Below are 21,906 nucleotides of genomic sequence, written 5' to 3' on the forward strand. Positions count from 1 at the left end.
GTACTGGTAACTAGTGATGAGCGGGCACTACCATGCTCGGGAGCTCAGTACTGGTAACTAGTGATGAGCGGGCACTACCATGCTCGGGTGCTGAGTACTCATAACTAGTGATGAGCGGGCACTACCATGCTCAGGTGCTCAGTACTGGTAACTAGTGATGAGCGGGCACTACCATGCTCGGGTGCTCAGTACTGGTAACTAGTGATGAGCGGGCACTACCATGCTCAGGTGCTCAGTACTGGTAACTAGTGATGAGCGGGCACTACCATGCTCGGGTGCTCAGTACTGGTAACTACTGATGAGCGGGCACTACCATGCTCGGGTGCTCAGTACTGGTAACTAGTGATGAGTGGGCACTACCATGCTCGGGTGCTCAGTACTGGTAACTACTGATGAGTGGGCACTACCATGCTCGGGTGCTCAGTACTGGTAACTAGTGATGAGTGGGCACTACCATGCTCGGGTGCTCAGTACTGGTAACTAGTGATGAGGGGGCACTACCATGCTCGGGTGCTCAGCACTGGTAACTAGTGATGAGTGGGCACTACCATGCTCGGGTGCTCTGTACTGGTAACTAGTGATGAGTGGGCACTACCATGCTCGGGTGCTCTGTACTGGTAACTAGTGATGAGCGGGCACTGCCATGCTTGGGTGCTCAGTACTGGTAACTAGTGATGAGTGGGCACTACCATGCTCAGGTGCTCAGTACTGGTAACTAGTGATGAGGGGGCACTACCATGCTCGGGTGCTCAGCACTGGTAACTAGTGATGAGTGGGCACTACCATGCTCGGGTGCTCTGTACTGGTAACTAGTGATGAGTGGGCACTACCATGCTCGGGTGCTCTGTACTGGTAACTAGTGATGAGCGGGCACTGCCATGCTTGGGTGCTCAGTACTGGTAACTAGTGATGAGCGGGCACTACCATGCTCGGGTGCTCAGTACTGGTAACTAGTGATGAGCGGGCACTACCATGCTCGGGTGCTCAGTACTGGTAACTAGTGATGAGCGGGCACTACCATGCTCGGGTGCTCAGTACTGGTAACTAGTGATGAGCGGGCACTACCATGCTCGGGTGCTCAGTACTGGTAACTAGTGATGAGCGGGCACTACCATGCTCGGGTGCTCAGTACTGGTAACTAGTGATGAGCGGGCACTACCATGCTCGGGTGCTCAGTACTGGTAACTAGTGATGAGCGGGCACTACCATGCTCGGGTGCTCAGTACTGGTAACTAGTGATGAGCGGGCACTACCATGCTCGGGTGGTCAGTACTGGTAACTAGTGATGAGCGGGCACTACCATGCTCAGGTGCTCAGTACTGGTAACTAGTGATGAGCGGGCACTACCATGCTCGGGTGCTCAGTACTGGTAACTAGTGATGAGCGGGCACTACCATGCTTGGGTGCTCAGTACTGGTAACTAGTGATGAGCGGGCACTACCATGCTTGGGAGCTCAGTACTGGTAACTAGTGTTGAGTGGGCACTACCATGCTTGGGTGCTCAGTACTGGTAACTAGTGATGAGCGGGCACTACCATGCTCGGGAGCTCAGTACTGGTAACTAGTGATGAGCGGGCACTACCATGCTCGGGTGCTGAGTACTCATAACTAGTGATGAGCGGGCACTACCATGCTCAGGTGCTCAGTACTGGTAACTAGTGATGAGCGGGCACTACCATGCTCGGGTGCTCAGTACTGGTAACTAGTGATGAGCGGGCACTACCATGCTCAGGTGCTCAGTACTGGTAACTAGTGATGAGCGGGCACTACCATGCTCGGGTGCTCAGTACTGGTAACTACTGATGAGCGGGCACTACCATGCTCGGGTGCTCAGTACTGGTAACTAGTGATGAGTGGGCACTACCATGCTCGGGTGCTCAGTACTGGTAACTACTGATGAGTGGGCACTACCATGCTCGGGTGCTCAGTACTGGTAACTAGTGATGAGTGGGCACTACCATGCTCGGGTGCTCAGTACTGGTAACTAGTGATGAGGGGGCACTACCATGCTCGGGTGCTCAGCACTGGTAACTAGTGATGAGTGGGCACTACCATGCTCGGGTGCTCTGTACTGGTAACTAGTGATGAGTGGGCACTGCCATGCTCGGGTGCTCTGTACTGGTAACTAGTGATGAGCGGGCACTGCCATGCTTGGGTGCTCAGTACTGGTAACTAGTGATGAGTGGGCACTACCATGCTCGGGTGCTCAGTACTGGTAACTAGTGATGAGCGGGCACTACCATGCTCGGGTGCTCAGTACTGGTAACTAGTGATGAGCGGGCACTACCATGCTCGGGTGCTCAGTACTGGTAACTAGTGATGAGCGGGCACTACCATGCTCGGGTGCTCAGTACTGGTAACTAGTGATGAGCGGGCACTACCATGCTCGGGTGCTCAGTACTGGTAACTAGTGATGAGCGGGCACTACCATGCTCGGGTGCTCAGTACTGGTAACTAGTGATGAGCGGGCACTACCATGCTCGGGTGCTCAGTACTGGTAACTAGTGATGAGCGGGCACTACCATGCTCGGGTGCTCAGTACTGGTAACTAGTGATGAGCGGGCACTACCATGCTCGGGTGCTCAGTACTGGTAACTAGTGATGAGCGGGCACTACCATGCTCGGGTGCTCAGTACTGGTAACTAGTGATGAGCGGGCACTACCATGCTCGGGTGCTCAGTACTGGTAACTAGTGATGAGCGGGCACTACCATGCTCGGGTGCTCAGTACTGGTAACTAGTGATGAGCGGGCACTACCATGCTCGGGTGCTCAGTACTGGTAACTAGTGATGAGCGGGCACTACCATGCTCGGGTGCTCAGTACTGGTAACTAGTGATGAGTGGGCACTAACATGCTCAGGTGCTTCTTAAGAGCAGTTGGATGCTCAGAAGGGCTCAACTCCATTTCCCGAGTATAATGGAAGTCAGTGGGGAACTCGACCATTTTTCCGGGAGAGTTCCCGGAACATTGCTCGAGTTCCCCATTGACTTCCATTACACTCAGGTACGAGTACCGATCATGCAAACATGATAGTGCCCGCTCATCACTAGTTACCAGTACAGCGCACCCGAGCATGGTAGTGCCCGCTCATCACTAGTTACCAGTACTGAGCACCCGAGCATGGTAGTGCTCGCTCATCACTAGTTACCAGTACTGAGCACCAGAGCATGGTAGTGCCCGCTCATCACTAGTTACCAGTACTGAGCACCCGAGCATGGTAGTGCCCGCTCATCACTAGTTACCAGTACTGAGCACCCGAGCATGGTAGTGCTCGCTCATCACTAGTTACCAGTACTGAGCACCCGAGCATGGTAGTGCCCGCTCATCACTAGTTATGAGTACTGTGCACCCGAGCATGGTAGTGCCCGCTCATCACTAGTTATGAGTACTGTGCACCCGAGCATGGTAGTGCCCGCTCATCACTAGTTACCAGTACTGAGCACCCGAGCATGGTAGTGCCCGCTCATCACTAGTTACCAGTACTGAGCACCCGAGCATGGTAGTGCCCGCTCATCACTAGTTACCAGTACTGAGCACCCGAGCATGGTAGTGCCCGCTCATCACTAGTTACCAGTACTGAGCACCCGAGCATGGTAGTGCCCGCTCATCACTAGTTACCAGTACTGAACACCCGAGCATGGTAGTGCCCGCTCATCACTAGTTACCAGTACTGAGCACCCGAGCATGGTAGTGCCCGCTCATCACTAGTTACCAGTACTGAGCACCCGAGCATGGTAGTGCCCGCTCATCACTAGTTACCAGTACTGAACACCCGAGCATGGTAGTGCCCGCTCATCACTAGTTATGAGTACTGTGCACCCGAGCATGGTAGTGCCCGCTCATCACTAGTTATGAGTACTGTGCACCCGAGCATGGTAGTGCCCGCTCATCACTAGTTATGAGTACTGTGCACCCGAGCATGGTAGTGCCCGCTCATCACTAGTTATGAGTACTGTGCACCCGAGCATGGTAGTGCCCGCTCATCACTAGTTACCAGTACTGAGCACCCGAGCATGGTAGTGCCCGCTCATCACTAGTTACCAGTATTGAGCACCCGAGCATGGTAGTGCCCGCTCATCACTAGTTACCAGTACTGAGCACCCGAGCATGGTAGTGCCCGCTCATCACTAGTTACCAGTACTGAGCACCCGAGCATGGTAGTGCCCGCTCATCACTAGTTACCAGCACTGAGCACCCGAGCATGGTAGTGCCCACTCATCACGAGTTACCAGTACAGAGCACCCGAGCATGGTAGTGCCCGCTCATCACTAGTTACCAGTACAGAGCACCTGAGCATGGTAGTGCCCGCTCATCACTAGTTATGAGTACTGTGCACCCGAGCATGGTAGTGCCCGCTCATCACTAGTTACCAGTACTGAGCACCCGAGCATGGTAGTGCCCGCTCATCACTAGTTATGAGTACTGTGCACTCGAGCATGGTAGTGCCCGCTTCTACGCAGAATTATGCGTTTCCTTGGTAACAGACAACAAACAAGCCCTTTGTTGTCTAACCCTAGGATCTTAAGGATCGGCGACTCTAACATCTGTCTATAAGTGGTTTATTACTTGTCTGTTACCATGGTAATACATACATCTGCATGGAAGCTGTGGACACAAAACATTTTTTTATTAGCGCCTATTGGGAACTTTTTTTATTTATATTTTAGATGCATTAGGACAAAAATTGGGTCCTAAAAAATTCCGTTTGAAGACTCTAGCTGCCATGTGTAAGCTTCATCAAACAACCAATGCAACCATCGAAGAGCGGCACCACACACGACTAAGCGCCTATACGGATGGACCACATACTGATTTTCCGATGGCGGACCTATGTGCCATCCTACCACCATATTTCACATGTGACCTACGATGGTGTCTGACATGTTGGCGTGTTTGTACATGACTACATCGGTCTCCATCTTGTTTAGGCGCCCGCAGTAGCCCAGCCGTGGCCGTATATGAATGTTATGTATATGTATCATGGTCAACCATGGTTCCGTGTATGCATACGTGGCCCTTACATGCGTGTGGCTGCTCTCAGCCTCTGACTTCATGTTATTTTTCAGAATAACTATCAGTGACCCATGAGGAGCACTCGTCACGGTATGTCACGCATTTCAAGTCATGTGACCTGTGTGCGCCTTTTCCTAGTCATGTGATCTTCACGTGTGTTACACCCATCCGCTTCGGTCTCTCGCCCTGTTGCCAGGCAGTTTCCTTCTTTTTCATTTTTTTTATCATGTCCTTTTTTAGATTCTTAAATGAGCTGCTTAAAGGAAATTTTGGTATTAATTTTTTTCCCCAAAAACTTTTAAGGGTTACAAAATTGACGGACAAATCCAAATTGGAGTCTCCATGAGCTCACTTTTCATGCTTTTTCATGTATATTTCCTTAAAGGTGGTACAACCACGGTATACACAAAGTTCTGCAACTATCTAATATACTTTGAGCTTGACCCAACCAATCAGAATTCACCTTTTTTTTTATAAACTCCACTGCTAAAATGAAACCTGGGCTGTGATTGGTTGCAATCCTTAAAAGAGAAGATAGTAGTGGTTACACACGCGCACTACCACTGCTATATAGACCTATAGAAAAGAACAGATAAGTGGTAACGCATGCGCACTACCACTGCTATATAGACCTATAGAAGAGAACAGATCAATGGTAACACATGCACACTGCCACTGCTATATAGACCTATAGAAGAGAACAGATCAATGGTAACACATGCGCACTGCCACTGCTATATACACCCATATAAGAGATCAGATCAGTGGTAACGCATGCGCACTACCACTGCTATATAGACCTATAGAAAAGAATAGATCAGTGGTAACGCATGCGCACTACCACTGCAATATAGACCTATAGGCCAGAATCACACTTGCTAGTGCCTCGCGTGTAACTCGCGCGAGTCTCTCATGGTAGAACCCGGCATGGCCGCACACTATGCATACAGGAGCGTCTGAGCTGCATAGAGATACATGCAACCGACCCGCTCCTGTCAGGGGAGTGTGTGGCCAAGCCTGGTTCTACCATGAGAGACTCGCGCGAGTTACACGCGAGGCACTAGCAAGTGTGATTCTGGCCATAGAAGAGAACAGATCAATTGTAACACATGCGCACTACCACTGCTATATAGACCCATATAAGAGAACAGATCAGTGGTAACGCATGCACACTACCACTGTATATAGACCCATATAAGAGAACAGATCAGTGGTCACACATGCGCACTACTGCTATATAGACCCATAGAGGAGAACAAATCAGTGGTAACACATGCGCACTAGCACTGCTGTATAGACCCATAGAAGAGAACAGATCAGTGGTAACGCATGCGCACTACCACTGCTATATAGACCTATAGAAGAGAACAGATCAATGGTAACACATGCGCACTACCACTGTATATAGACCCATATAAGAGAACAGATCAGTGGTAACGCATGCGCACTACCACTGTATATAGACCCATATAAGAGAACAGATCAGTGGTAACGCATGCGCACTACCGCTGCTGTATAGATCCATAGAAGAGAACAGATCAGTGGTCACACATAAACACTACCACTCCTATAGACCCATAGGAGAGAACAGATCAGTAGTCACGCATGCGCATTACCACTCCTATAGACCCATAGAAGAGAACAGATCAATGGTAACACATGCGCACTACCACTGCTATATAGATCCATAGAAGAGAACAAATCAGTGGTAACGCATGCGCACTACCGCTCCTATAGACCCATAGAAGAGAACAGATCAGTGGTCACACATGCGCACTACCGCACCTATAGACCCATAGAAGAGAACAGATCAGTGGTTACACATGCGCACTACCGCTGCTATGTTGACCCATAGAAGATAACAGATCAGTGGTAACGAATGCGCACTACCACTGCTGTATAGACCTATAGAAGAAAACAGATCAGTGGTCACACATGCGCACTACCGCACCTATAGACCCATAGAAGAGAACAGATCAGTGGTTACACATGCGCACTACCGCTGCTATGTTGACCCATAGAAGATAACAGATCAGTGGTAACGAATGCGCACTATCACTGCTCTATAGACCTATAGAAGAAAACAGATCAGTGGTCATACATAAACACTACTGCAACTTTAGACCATAGTAGAGAACAGATCAGTGGTCACACATGTGCACTACAGCCCCCATAGACCATAAAAACAAATCAGTGGTCACACATGCGCACTACGGCTCCTATAGACCCATAGAAAAGAACAGATCAGTGGTCACACATGTGTATTACAGCTCCTATAGACCATAAAAGAGAACAGATCAGTGGTCACACATGTGCACTACCGCTCCTAAAGACCATAAAAACAGATCAGTGGTCACACATGCGCACTACCGCTCCTATAGACCATAAACACAGATCAGTGGTCACACATGCGCACTACCGCTCCTATAGACCCATAGAAAAGAACAGATGGGTGGTCACACATGCGCACTACCACTCCTATAGACCCATAGAAGAGAACAGATCAGTAGTCACACATGCGCACTACCGCTCCTATAGACCATAAACACAGATCAGTGGTCACACATGCGCACTACCGCTCCTATAGACCCATAGAAGAGAACAGATCAGTGGTCACACATGCGCACTACCACTGCTATAGATCCATAGAAGAGAACAGATCAGTGGTCACACATGCGCACTACCGCTCCTATAGACCCATAGAAAAGAACAGATGGGTGGTCACACATGTGTACTACAGCTCCTATAGACCCATGTAAAGAACAGATGGGTGGTCACACATGCGCACTACCGCTCCTATAGACCCATAGAATAGAACAGATGGGTGGTCACTCATGTGTACTACAGCTCCTATAGACCCATGTAAAGAACAGATGGGTGGTCACACATGCGCACTACCACTCCTATAGACCCATAGAAGAGAACAGACCAGTGGTCACACATGCGCACTACCGCTCCTATAGACCCATAGAAGAGAACAGATCAGTGGTCACACATGCGCACTACCATTGCTATAGACCCATAGAAGAGAACAGATCAGTGGTCACACATGTGTACTACCATTGCTATAGACCCATAGAAGAGAACAGATCAGTGGTCACACATGCGCACTACTGCTCCTATAGACCATAAACACAGATCAGTGGTCACACATGCGCACTACCGCTCCTATAGACCCATAGAAGAGAACAGATGGGTGGTCACACATGTGTATTACAGCTCCTATAGACCCATGTAAAGAACAGATGGGTGGTCACACATGCGCACTACCGCTCCTATAGACCCATGTAAAGAACAGATGGGTGGTCACACATGCGCACTACCACTGCTATATAAACCATTGTTCTAATTTACTACAACTTGAAAATAGTAGGTAATACAAATACAAAGTTTATTAGAAAGTTGCAGCACTTTGTAAATTCTCTTGGGTACAGACATTTTTGAAATAGTAAGTACCCAAAGTCTGGAACTGGAAACGTTTTTGGCATTTGGTGCTATTTCCTAGCTGCAAATTCCAGGGGATTTACATGGGGGTGGGCCACCGCCAAAAGTGACTTCTTTATGAACCATCCAAGTCTTCTTTTTAGGTTTTCTTTGAAGACGTTTGGACAACGCAGCGGTAGACCCCGAAAATCCCAGTAGAGACACCTCATCATTTCTTAGTGTTCTTCCCCTTGGAGACCTGTCCTTTCTTCATCTGTAGCAGTGGTCCCCATCATGTTAGTCTCCAAATGTTGCAAAACAACCACTGTTTGGAGACCACTGATCTGTGGAGACCTTAGTTTGCGCTTTTCCTGATGCTCCCTCTAGTGCTGTTTGCAGATGTCTATCTGTTAGAACTTCCTTGGCCAACGTTAGTAATAATCGGGGTCCTGCTTTGTGTAACCAGACCCTCTCCACCATTTACCAATGAGATAAGCTTCGTACCCCGTGATGTCTCTTCTGTCGCACCTTTTGCTTCCTCACATGTCCACTCTGAATTCACCATCCCTATACCTCACCGCCATCTCCTTTTTCATTGCTTTCTGCTATTGTTGTGCTCTGCTTATTGTCCAAAAATTATCCGTGCCTGGCAACTCGGACCGTTTGTCACCTCCTGTCGTCTCACACACTCATCGAACCCAATTCCTCACATTATTCCCACGCACCGAACTCAACCCACTACCGAAATGTTAATTACAGTTGCCATTTCATCCCACCATCAAGGGGGTCATGTATAAAAACTAGCGCAGAGAAAAACGGTGGCGACCAATCAGAGGCGAGCTTTCATTCTCAAACCTTAACTTTTAAAATGAGAGCTGCAATCTGATTGGCTGTTGCGGAGAACTCCGCTATTTTTTCATTCACGACTCCGATTAAAATCAGCTTCATGTGTATCCGCCTGTCCCAGACCATACCGCATGTTCCTTGGCATATGAGTCATATTTGTGATTTTGTGATCTTGCTGTGTTTGCTGTTTGTTTCACACGCACAGTCAGCCCTCCTAAACCTGACATGGACAGAGCATGGAGGACATTGGGGAGCCTCATGTACAACACAACACAACACACCGGCCTCTGACTTGCTAAGAAATGAATGATGCATGGCGTAAAATATAATAATAAAATTACAACATGGGAAGCATAAGCATTAAAATGAAGACCAGTCCCCAAAATATCAGTTTTCAAAGATGTTATCAATAAAGTTTATTGAAAACATATTGTATACTATGTGTAGCAATATGGCCCTCAAATTCTACTTCTCCAAGGAGCCATATTGCCACATACAACTAGGCCTCATTTATCACCACAAGCCTTGTTGCCCATAGCGACCAATCACAGCGCAACTTTCATTTTATCTCAGCAGTTTTATAAATAAAAGGCGAGCTCTGATTGGTTGCTATGGACAGCAAGTTTTCATAAAAGTGAAGGCCACACACAACTAGGCCTCATTTATCAGCACAGGCCTTGTTGCCCATAGCAACCAATCACAGCTCAACTTTCATTTTATCCCAGCAGTTTTATAAATAAAAGGCGAGCTCTGATTGGTTGCTATGGACAGCAAGTTTTCATAAAAGTGAAGGCCACACACAACTAGGCCTCATTTATCAGCACAGGCCTTGTTGCCCATAGCGACCAATCACAGCTCAACTTTCATTTTATCCCAGCAGTTTTATAAATAAAAGGCGAGCTCTGATTGGTTGCTATGAACAGCAACTTCAGTTCTCGTAAAAATGAAGGCCCATAGCAACCAGTCCACAATTCATTAATCAATATTGTCAAGCTTGAAAAATATACTCGTCCATAGCAACCAATGTTTATTTTCTTACGTATAGACCAAATTAGTGCCATAGTGCCATATTTGACACACTCTGATAAGACATAAACAAAGCCTATTGGTTGCTAAGGGCAACACTACACTTTTTGCTGTTTACTATGCTTGGCAGCCATTTTGAATCCAACTAACGCTTCTTTATACATGTTCTTATGTAATGGCGAATGACTCCAGCTGGCAGGGGAATCTGGGCTGACTGTCTCATATCATGGATGATGCTAATCACGCTCTGTGTTCTCTTTGTCTGTTCTTGTTTTTATTTTCATTCAGCAGGAAGGCTCCCGCATCACCTACACGACCCACCATTATCCGACCTGCCGACCCGTCCCTCTTAGATTAAAAAATGGAGGCCTGGCTGCCGAACACAGCTTTCTCCCCATTCCTTCTCCCAAATTCCCCCCATCTCACCTATCCTGGGCATGGTGAAAACGTTACCCCCCCCCCCCCTCTCGACCACTGGTTCTGTGTCACTATGTATTGTATTGTACAGATGTGTAGTATTGTCCCTTTGCAGCGCCATATTGTGATGTTTAACAACCTGGTTGATATATAGATATATATATTATTATTTTTTGCTTTTTTTCCCACCCGCAATGCCACTACGCATCCCTCCACTTATAGAAATGATCTCATTGTGTCTCCGTTGTACGATTTTTATTTTTATTTTTTTTTTTGTATTAAAACAATGTCAATCAAATTAGAGTGATATAATTAGTAGCCATTGCTGGTGACAACACTCCTCAGTCTTCCCGCATCCCTCCCTTCTTCCCGTCCGCCATTGCTCATATTACCGCCTTTTGTTCATGTTCGGTGTGGTTCTGCTGCCCTCTTGTGGTCCAGTTCTGTTCTGCATCCGCTTCCCTTGGTTTTTGTGAATTCTTCATTTCCATTCGATAAAGAAGATGGCGGGACGGGGATGGGAGGGGGCACTGCTGATGATTTTAATTAAAGGTTATGCAATTTAGATGAGTATTATCATTTATGTTTTTTATTATTTCCCAGGGTGTGAGGTTTTTCAGCAGTAGACGTGAGTGCAAAATAGTATTTTAAAGGGGTAGTTTACCTGTGGCTCTATATAGGTTGCAATATAGGATAGTTTTATAACCAAAAATTCTGAAATGATGTATTTTCCCCTTAGTGGTGCAGGCTACCCATATGGAGTAAATCCGTAGGAGACCTATTTCGGCAAAGGTAAACTATCCCTTTAATTCACCTATATGAATCCTGCAATGATACCCAGCTGGGTTGCTTCTTAAAGGGGTGCTCCGATGAATAAAGTTCATTTTAAATGTATTTTAAACAATAGATCTTGGAATCGTAATGCATGGAATCCTTGCTTACCCTAAGGGCTCGGTTCCACTTGCGATTTTCAGGGACGAGTGCAATCCGGTAAAACATCGGGTTGCACTCGCCCCAATGCTAAACTATGGGGTAGTGTCCATCTGTGATTGATTTTTCATGCCATGTCGGCATGAGAAATGACTCGCAGCAAGTCTCGGCTCACACGCCCCCATACAAGTCTATGGGAGCGTGTGAAACATCGCAGTGCACTCACATGTCATCCGAGTGCAGTTCAATGCACGCAGAGACAGGGCAGCAGAGAAGATGGGGAGAAAGTGCTCCCTCTTCTCCGCAGCTGTGATACGATTGCATTGACCCTCGGCTGACGCTCGCAGCAGAGGGTCATGCGATCATATCAGAAGCTATGCGCAAGTGGAAAAGAGGCCTTAAAGGGGGGGTTTTCCCATGAACAAAGTTGATTTTAATCAGTAGATCTTGGAATAATAATAATTTACACAATTGGATGTGTCACTGCTATGTACTGTGTAATGGCAGTGTCTGACCGTACAGGAACATGGGCGGAGCATACCACATCTCTTAGGAAGGGGAGGATGTAAAAACAGTATACAGACATTACAGCACGGGATCGCAAATGATTCTGTCTTTGGCGTAATATATTCTTTAAAAACAGACAGGGAAATGTTTTACCTCAGAAAAAGAATTAGCTGTGATCATGTGCTGTAATATCTCTATACAGCTGATTCTTTTTGTGCGGTAAAACATTTCCCTGTCTGTTTTTAAAGAATATATTACAGCAAAGACAGAGTTATTTGTGATCCAGTGCTGTAATATCTGTATACTTTTTTACGTCCTCCCCTGCCCAGAAAATGTGGTATGATCAGACCATGTTCGTGTACGGTCAGACACGGCCATTACACAGTACACAGCAGCGCGACATATATAAGATTATCTCAGCACAGGAACATTATTCTTTAAACACATCCAATGGTAAAAATTATTAATATTACGAGATCTATTGATTAAACTGAACTTTAATATTAACTTTGTTAGTGGGAAAATCCCTTTAAAATAATGTGCATTTATTTGGGGTATCACCAGATATTTTTTTTTTTTGCTTTGTGAAAATGCCACTGTTTCCGCCTCTCTGTTCCTGAGATATGGCTCCTTATTCCCTGTATATGAATCAAGTCTTGTTAACCAAGTGGGTGTGGTCACTGACTGTTCTCTGTGGTAGTCTTCTTGAAGACCATGCCCAGTTGGCACAAAAAAAACCTTGATTGATACACAGAAAGGAGAGCAGCCATATGTCAGGAAAAGAAAGGAGTAGGAACAAAAAAAGAAAAACCGCGCCGGATTCAGAAGAACAGCGGCATTTACACCAGGTAAAAAAAATATATATTTATGTCAAGTGACTCAGGTGCCTTTTACAGAGTAGCATTAGTGGCCCTTTAATTATTAACATGCATACACTTTCGAGAGTAACTCTAAAAGTTACTTTGATAATCTGGGCCTGGTATACATGGCATGACAGGTTGTGGAACCTGAGGGTGCAATGGCACTTACTAGTTCTGCCACTTACTGGCATCTGTTGGGCAGGCAACCACATTTACTATCCTATAGTCATTGGGACAGCAGAGACTACCCATAGCCCTTGGCTGCTAGCCCATCATTTCCAGATTGCTGGAGGGAGCCATGTTGTAGTTGCTAACACTAAGAATTGTAGAGAGTGCCACCTCCTGGTTGCTGATTCTAGGTCTGTTAAAGAGTGCCACCTCCTGGTTGCTGATTCTAGGTCTGTTAAAGAGTGCCACCTCCTGGTTGCTGATTCTAGGTCTGTTAAAGCGTGCCACCTCCTGGTTGCTGATTCTAGGTCTGTTAAAGAGTGCCACCTCCTGGTTGTTGATTCCAAGTGTTGTAGAGAGTGCCACCTCCTGGTTGTTGATTCCAAGTGTTGTAGAGAGTGCCACCTCCTGGTTGCTGATTCCAAGTGTTGTAGAGAGTGCCATCTCCTGGTTGCTGATTCCAAGTCTTGTAGAGAGTGCCACCTCCTGGTTGCTGATTCCAAGTGTTGTAGAGAGTGCCACCTCCTGGTTTCTGATTCCAAGTGTTGTAGAGAGTGCCATCTCCTGGTTGCTGATTCCAAGTCTTGTAGAGAGTGCCACCTCCTGGTTGCTGATTCCAAGTCTTGTAGAGAGCGCCATCTCCTGGTTGCTGATTCCAAGTCTTGTAGAGAGCGCCACCTCCTGGTTGCTGATTCCAAGTGTTGTAGAGAGCGCCATCTCCTGGTTGCTGTTTCCAAGTCTTGTAGAGAGTGCCACCTCCTGGTTGCTGATTCCAAGTCTTGTAGAGAGTGCCACCTCCTGGTTGCTGATTCCAAGTCTTGTAGAGAGTGCCACCTCCTGGTTGCTGATTCCAAGTGTTGTAGAGAGTGCCACCTCCTGGCCGCTGATTCTAGGTCTTGTAGAGAGTGCCACCTCCTGGTTGCTGATTCCAAGTCTTGTAGAGAGTGCCACCTCCTGGTTGCTGATTCCAAGTCTTGTAGAGAGTGCCACCTCCTGGTTGCTGATTCTAGGTCTTGTAGAGAGTGCCACCTCCTGGTTGCTGATTCTAGGTCTTGTAGAGAGTGCCACCTCCTGGTTGCTGATTCTAGGTCTTGTAGAGAGTGCCACCTCGTGGCTGCTGAATCTATAGTTCCTAGATAATGTCACCTCCAGGAGGCTGATCTTAGTGCTTATAGACAACGCCACCTTTCTGTTGCTGATCCTAGGGACTGCAGATAGCATCTCTTCCTGGCAACTGATTTACGACTTCTAGAGGGCTCTACCTCCTAGTTACTGATTCTTTGGCTTGTAGAGAGCGCCACCTTCTGACAACTTATTTTTGGACTGGCAGAGAGCGCCACCTCCTGTCTCCTAATACTAGGATTTGAGAGAGGGGAGCCAGCACGATCTGAAATTGGCATGCATCATATAAAAAGTGAAAATTCACAGATTTATTCCAACTATACTACAATAAAAAAAAAAAATGAGATTTTTAGCAAATAATTGATCAATTTTTTGAGCCACCCCTGCCAACGTCACGGCAAATCTCAATAGGGGGGTCCTACTCTACATTCTGTATTTCATGTGCCATGCGGCCTCCTAGATAAAGTTAAAAGCAGAACCATAATGGAGCACACATACCTGTAACCTGTATATAACCGCTTCTATGTTGCAAAAAAGGCACTTGTGGATAGAGGCCAGCCCAGGTCCCAGCATGTGGAGCAAGCTCTGCACCATACCAGGACTATATCAGAACTGATCCTCCCAGTGCCAGACAGCAACCATTGATAAAGGCGGACCAGATCCAAGATGGTGCTTAATTAGCATTGCCTGTGGAAAGGGGTGAGGTAACTGAATCTGAACAGCTACCAACAGGAGGAATACAAAGCAAACCAAAATCAGGCGAGCATGGCATGGTGGTGACCGGCCACCAGAATTTGTAGCATAACTACGACCAAACAGAGAGAGAGGGGAGCCAGCACGATCTGAAATTGGCATGCATCATATAAAAAGTGAAAATTCACAGATTTATTCCAACTGTACTACAATAAAAAAAAATGAGATTTTTAGCAAATAATTGATCAATTTTTTGAGCCACCCCTTTTTTTTTTTTTTTTAATACTAGGATTTGTAGAGAGCGCCACCTCCTGTCTCCTAATACTAGGATTTGTAGAGAGCGCCACCTCCTGGCTGATACTAAGGCTTGTAAAGAGCACCACCTCCTGTCTCCTGATACTAGGATGTGTAGAGAGTGCCACCTCTTGGCTACTGATACTAAGACAAGCAGAGAGCGCCACGTCCTGTCTGATGATACTAGGACGTCTAGAGTGCCACCTTTTGACTACTGATACTAAGACAGGTAGAGAGTGCCCCCTTCTGGTGGCTGATACTAGGACTTGTAGAGAACGCCACCTCCTGGCAAGTACATGTAGAGAGCACCACCTCCTGTCTGCTGCTATCAGGCCTTGTAGAGAGTGTCACTTCCTGTCTATTGGTATCAGGCCTTGAAGAGAATGCCACTTCCTGTCTGCTGGTATCAGGCCTTGTAGAGAGCGCCACCTCCTGTCTGCTATTAGTACATGTAGAGAGCGCCACCTCCTGTCTGCTGGTATCAGGCCTTGTAGAGATTGCCACTTCCTGTCTGCTGGTATCAGGCCTTGTAGAGAGCGCCCCCTCCTGTCTGCTATTAGTACATGTAGAGAGCGCCACCTCCTGTCTGCTGGTATCAGGCCTTGTAGAGAACTCCACCTCCTGGCAAATATTAGTACATGTAGAGAGCGCCCCTCCTGTCTGCTGGTATCAGAACTTGTAGAAAGCGCCACTTACTGTCTGCTGATATTAGGACTTGTGTAGAGTGCCAGCTCCTGGCTGCGGATATCAGGACTTGTGTAGAGTGCCAGCTCCTGGCTGCGGATATCAGAACTTGTAGAGAGTGCCACTTTCTGTCTGCTGGTATCAGAACTTGTAGAGAGTGCCACTTCCTGTCTGCTGGTATCAGAACTTGTAGAGAGTGCCACTTCCTGTCTGCTGGTATCAGGACTTGTAGAGAGCGCCCCCTCCTGTCTGCTGGTATTAGCCTTGTAGAGAGCACCGCTTCCTGTCTGCTGGTATCAGGCCTTGTAGAGTGCCAGCTCCTGTCTGCTGGTATCAGGCCTTGTAGAGAGTGCCACTTCCTGTCTGCTGGTATCAGAACTTGTAGAGAGTGCCACTTCCGGTCTGCTGGTATCAGAACTTGTAGAGAGTGCCTTTTCCTGTCTGCTGGTATCAGAACTTGTAGAGAGTGCCACTTCCTGTCTGCTGGTATCAGGACTTGTAGAGAGCACCGCTTCCTGTCTGCTGGTATCAGGCCTTGTAGAGTGCCAGCTCCTGTCTGCTGGTATCAGGTCTTGTAGAGAGTGCCCCCTCCTGTCTGCTGGTATCAGGCCTTGTAGAGAGCACCACCTCCTGTCTGCTGGTATAACTTGTAGAGAGCGCCCCCTCCTGTCTGCTGATATTAGGACTTGTAGAGTGCCAGCTCCTGTCTGCTGGTATCAGGCCTTGTAGAGAGCACCACCTCCTGTCTGCTGGTATCAGGCCTTGTAGAGAGCACCACCTCCTGTCTGCTGGTATCAGGACTTGTAGAGAGCGCCACTTACTGTCTGCTGGTATCAGGCCTTGTAGAGAGCACCACCTCCTGTCTGCTGGTATCAGGCCTTGTAGAGAGCGCCCCCTCCTGTCTGCTGGTATCAGGCCTTGTAGAGAGCATCACTTCCTGTCTGCTGGTATCAGGCCTTGTAGAGAGCACCACCTCCTGTCTGCTGGTATCAGGCCTTGTAGAGAGCACCACCTCCTGTCTGCTGGTATCAGGCCTTGTAGAGAGCGCCCCCTCCTGTCTGCTGGTATCAGGCCTTGTAGAGAGCATCACTTCCTGTCTGCTGGTATCAGGCCTTGTAAAGAGCACCACCTCCTGTCTGCTGGTATCAGGCCTTGTAGAGAGCACCACCTCCTGGCTGCTATTAGGACTTGTAGAGAGCACCATCTCCTGTCTGCTGGTATCAGGACTTGTAGAGAGCGCCACTTCCTGTCTGCTGGTATCAGGCCTTGTAGAGAGCACCACTTCCTGTCTGCTGGTATCAGGACTTGTAGAGCGCGCCCCCTCCTGTCTGCTATTAGTACATGTAGAGAGCGCCACTATCTGTCTGCTGGTATCAGGCCTTTTAGAGAGCATCACTTCCTGTCTGCTGGTATCAGGCCTTGTAGAGAGCGCCATTTCCTGTCTGCTGGTATCAGGCCTTGTAGAGAGCACCACCTCCTGTCTGCTGGTATCAGGCCTTGTAGAGAGCACCACCTCCTGGCTGCTGGTATCAGGACTTGTAGAGAGCACCACCTCCTGTCAGCTGATATTAGGACTTGTAGAGTGCCACCTCCTGGTTGCTGGTATCAGGCCTTGTAGCGAGCACCACCTCCTGGTTGCTGATATCAGGCCTTGTAGAGAGCACCACCTCCTGTCTGCTGGTATCAGGCCTTGTAGAGAGCACCACCTCCTGTCTGCTGGTATCAGGCCTTGTAGAGAGCGCCCCCTCCTGTCTGCTGGTATCAGGCCTTGTAGAGAGCATCACTTCCTGTCTGCTGGTATCAGGCCTTGTAGAGAGCACCACCTCCTGTCTGCTGGTATCAGGCCTTGTAGAGAGCGCCCCCTCCTGTCTGCTGGTATCAGGCCTTGTAGAGAGCATCACTTCCTGTCTGCTGGTATCAGGCCTTGTATAGAGCATCACTTCCTGTCTGCTGGTATCAGGCCTTGTAGAGAGCATCACTTCCTGTCTGCTATCAGGCCTTGTAGAGAGCACCACCTCCTGTCTGCTGGTATCAGGACTTGTAGAGAGCGCCACTTCCTGTCTGCTGGTATCAGGCCTTGTAGAGAGCACCACTTCCTGTCTGCTGGTATCAGGCCTTGTAGAGAGCGCCACTTCCTGTCTGCTGGTATCAGGCCTTGTAGAGAGCACCACTTCCTGTCTGCTGGTATCAGGACTTGTAGAGCGCGCGCCCTCCTGTCTGCTATTAGTACATGTAGAGAGCGCCACTTCCTGTCTGCTGGTATCAGGCCTTGTAGAGAGCATCACTTCCTGTCTGCTGGTATCAGGCCTTGTAGAGAGCACCACCTCCTGGCTGCTGGTATCAGGCCTTGTAGAGAGCGCCACTTCCTGTCTGCTGGTATCAGGCTTTGTAGAGAGCACTACCTCCTGGCTGCTGGTATCAGGCCTTGTAGAGAGCACCACCTTCTGGCTTCTGGTATCAGGCCTTGTAGAGAGCACCACCTCCTGGTTGCTGATATCAGGCCTTGTAGAGAGCGCCCCCTCCTGTCTGCTGGTATCAGGCCTTGTAGAGAGCACCCCCTCCTGTCTGCTGGTATCAGGCCTTGTAGAGAGCGCCCCCTCCTGTCTGCTGGTATCAGGCCTTGTAGAGAGCACCACCTCCTGGTTGCTGATATCAGGCCTTGTAGAGAGCACCACTTCCTGTCTGCTGGTATCAGGCCTTGTAGAGAGCACCACTTCCTGTCTGCTGGTATCAGGCCTTGTAGAGAGTGCCCCCTCCTGTCTGCTATTAGTACATGTAGAGAGTGCCACTTCCTGTCTGCTGGTATCAGGCCTTGTAGAGAGCGCCCCCTCCTGTCTGCTATTAGTACATGTAGAGAGTGCCACCTCCTGTCTGCTGGTATCAGGCCTTCTAGAGAGTGCCACTTCCTGTCTGCTGGTATCAAGCCTTGTAGAGAGCACCACCTCCTGTCTGCTGGTATCAGAACTTGTAGAGAGCGCCCCCTCCTGTCTGCTGGTATCAGGCCTTGTAGAGAGCGCCCCCTCCTGTCTGCTGATATCAGGCCTTGTAGAGAGCACCACCTCCTGTCTGCTGCTATCAGGCCTTGTAGAGAGCGCCCTCCTGTCTGCTGGTATCAGGCCTTGTAGAGAGCGCCCCCTCCTGTCTGCTGATATCAGGCCTTGTAGAGAGCACCACCTCCTGTCTGCTGCTATCAGGCCTTGTAGAGAGCACCACCTCCTGTCTGCTGGTATCAGGCCTTGTAGAGAGCGCCCCCTCCTGTCTGCTGCTATCAGGCCTTGTAGAGAGCACCACCTCCTGTCTGCTGGTATCAGGCCTTGTAGAGAGCGCCCCCTCCTGTCTGCTATCAGGCCTTGTAGAGAGCACCACCTCCTGTCTGCTGCTATCAGGCCTTGTAGAGAGCGCCCTCCTGTCTGCTGGTATCAGGCCTTGTAGAGAGCATCCCCTTCTGTCTGCTGGTATCAGGCCTTGTAGAGAGCGCCCCCTCCTGTCTGCTGGTATCAGGCCTTGTAGAGAGCACCACCTCCTGTCTGCTGCTATCAGGCCTTGTAGAGATCGCCCTCCTGTCTGCTAGTATCAGGCCTTGTAGAGAGCGCCCCCTCCTGTCTGCTATTAGTACATGTAGAGAGTGCCACCTCCTGTCTGCTGCTATCAGGCCTTGTAGAGATCGCCCTCCTGTCTGCTGGCATCAGGCCTTGTAGAGAGCATCCCCTACTGTCTGCTGGTATCAGGCCTTGTAGAGAGCACCACCTCCTGTCTGCTGATATCAGGCCTTGTAGAGATCGCCCTCCTGTCTGCTGGTATCAGGCCTTGTAGAGAGCACCACCTCCTGTCTGCTGGTATCAGGCCTTGTAGAGAGCGCCCCCTCCTGTCTGCTGGTATCAGACCTTGTAGAGAGCACCACCTCCTGTCTGCTGCTATCAGGCCTTGTAGAGATCGCCCTCCTGTCTGCTGGTATCAGGCCTTGTAGAGAGCGCCCCCTCCTGTCTGCTGATATCAGGCCTTGTAGAGAGCGCCCCCTCCTGTCTGCTGCTATCAGGCCTTGTAGAGAGCACCACCTCCTGTCTGCTGCTATCAGGCCTTGTAGAGAGCACCCCCTCCTGTCTGCTGGTATCAGGCCTTGTAGAGAGCGCCCCCTCCTGTCTGCTGGTATCAGGTCTTGTAGAGAGCACCCCCTCCTGTCTGCTGGTATCAGGCCTTGTAGAGAGCACCCCCTCCTGTCTGCTGGTATCAGGCCTTGTAGAGAGCGCACCCTCCTGTCTGCTGCTATCAGGCCTTGTAGAGAGCACCACCTCCTGTCTGCTGCTATCAGGCCTTGTAGAGAGCACCCCCTCCTGTCTGCTGGTATCAGGCCTTGTAGAGAGCGCCCCCTCCTGTCTGCTGGTATCAGGCCTTGTAGAGAGCGCCCCCTCCTGTCTGCTGGTATCAGGTCTTGTAGAGAGCACCCCCTCCTGTCTGCTGGTATCAGGCCTTGTAGAGAGCACCACCTCCTGTCTGCTGGTATCAGGCCTTGTAGAGAGCGCCCCCTCCTGGCTGCTGGTATCAGGCCTTGTAGAGAGCGCCCCCTCCTGTCTGCTGGTATCAGGCCTTGTAGAGAGCACCCCCTACTGTCTGCTGGTATCAGGCCTTGTAGAGGGCGCCCCCTCCTGTCTGCTGGTATCAGGCCTTGTAGAGAGCGCCCCCTCCTGTCTGCTATCAGGCCTTGTAGAGAGCACCACCTCCTGTCTGCTGGTATCAGGTCTTGTAGAGAGCACCCCCTCCTGTCTGCTGATATCAGGCCTTGTAGAGAGCACCACCTCCTGTCTGCTGGTATCAGGCCTTGTAGAGAGCACCACTTCCTGTCTGCTGGTATCAGGCCTTGTAGAGAGCACCACTTCCTGTCTGCTGGTATCAGGCCTTGTAGAGAGCACCACCTCCTGTCTGCTGGTATCAGGCCTTGTAGAGAGCACCACTTCCTGTCTGCTGGTATCAGGCCTTGTAGAGAGCACCACTTCCTGTCTGCTGGTATCAGGACTTGTAGAGAGCACCACTTCCTGTCTGCTGGTATCAGGCCTTGTAGAGAGCGCCCCCTCCTGTCTACTGGTATCAGGCCTTGTAGAGAGCACCCCCTTCTGGCTGCTGTATATAATTACACTGAACACCTCATGTATTTTCTATACTTGTGACTGACTTTTTTTCTTTCCTGCTCTTTCTTTTTTCTTTCTTTCTGTGATCAGAGCCACCCGTGTTAGCCCATCCAGGCCAGAGAGTCCTAAGCCTCAGTATGAGCTGTGAGCCTGCCTGGGCCTAGCCGTTGCCTGCTTCCTAGCTGTTCTGTCTTGGAGTGTGTGACACTCGCCACTGTGTGTCCTGTGTACAATGGTCGTGCTCCACGCATATCACACGTGATGATTAATATCGCAACTTCTGTTCTGTTGCTGAACCTGTCTGTGGTAGTGGCATATCCTGATATAAATATATTATAAATAATTCTAAATATATATATATATATGAGCTCTTCGCTATGTGAGCCGGTGAGCTTCCATGTGAATTCAGTCTGTGGTAGGATATAAATGGTGGGAAACGATCAGACATTGGTCAGTTGGCAGCTGGATCTGTTGCTCTGCATGTGAAAGGATCATCCATTTCGGGAAGAAGTTCTTGGTGCTGGTGTGTAGCTGTGAACCCGTCAGAGCGCTCAATAAAATATGTTTCTGTAAAAAAAACAGTTCCTGGTGTCTGGTCTCGTAATTGAGTCTTGTGTCTTCATTGATCAAGAGTTTCGATCGTGTTACTGCTCGCTACACCGCGTAGTGGCCATTCTGGGGTACTGCAGCTCAGCTCCCATTCACTTCAAAGTGATAAACAAGTAACACTTCTGATAAAAGTATGCATAAAAGCGCAATTACAATAGGTGATGTGAAAGCTCACCTCCTCCCTCTCCCT

General features: G+C 49.0%; 1 protein-coding gene across 18 annotated transcripts in view; it reads left to right on the top strand.

The window, feature by feature from the left end:
• DNM1 (dynamin 1) overlaps window positions 1-21,688 on the top strand; it is a 207,900-nt gene extending 186,212 nt beyond the window's left edge. For 7 of the 18 annotated variants that reach the window (XM_075324701.1, XM_075324705.1, XM_075324714.1 and 4 more), the window contains one exon: window positions 10,598-11,291. In XM_075324701.1, coding sequence (XP_075180816.1) covers window positions 10,598-10,667 — 70 coding nt within the window. In that variant the 3' untranslated portion in view covers window positions 10,668-11,291. Of the gene's footprint in view, window positions 1-5,067; window positions 5,105-10,597; window positions 11,292-11,465; window positions 11,519-21,197 lie in introns of those variants that run through there. The other 11 variants (XM_075324718.1, XM_075324717.1, XM_075324708.1 and 8 more) reach the window with 6 other exon arrangements.
• Window positions 21,689-21,906: the final 218 nt, after the last annotated feature.

This window comes from Anomaloglossus baeobatrachus, chromosome 9 (assembly GCF_048569485.1).
Source record: "Anomaloglossus baeobatrachus isolate aAnoBae1 chromosome 9, aAnoBae1.hap1, whole genome shotgun sequence".
In the NCBI taxonomy this organism is placed as follows: Eukaryota; Metazoa; Chordata; class Amphibia; order Anura; family Aromobatidae; genus Anomaloglossus; species Anomaloglossus baeobatrachus.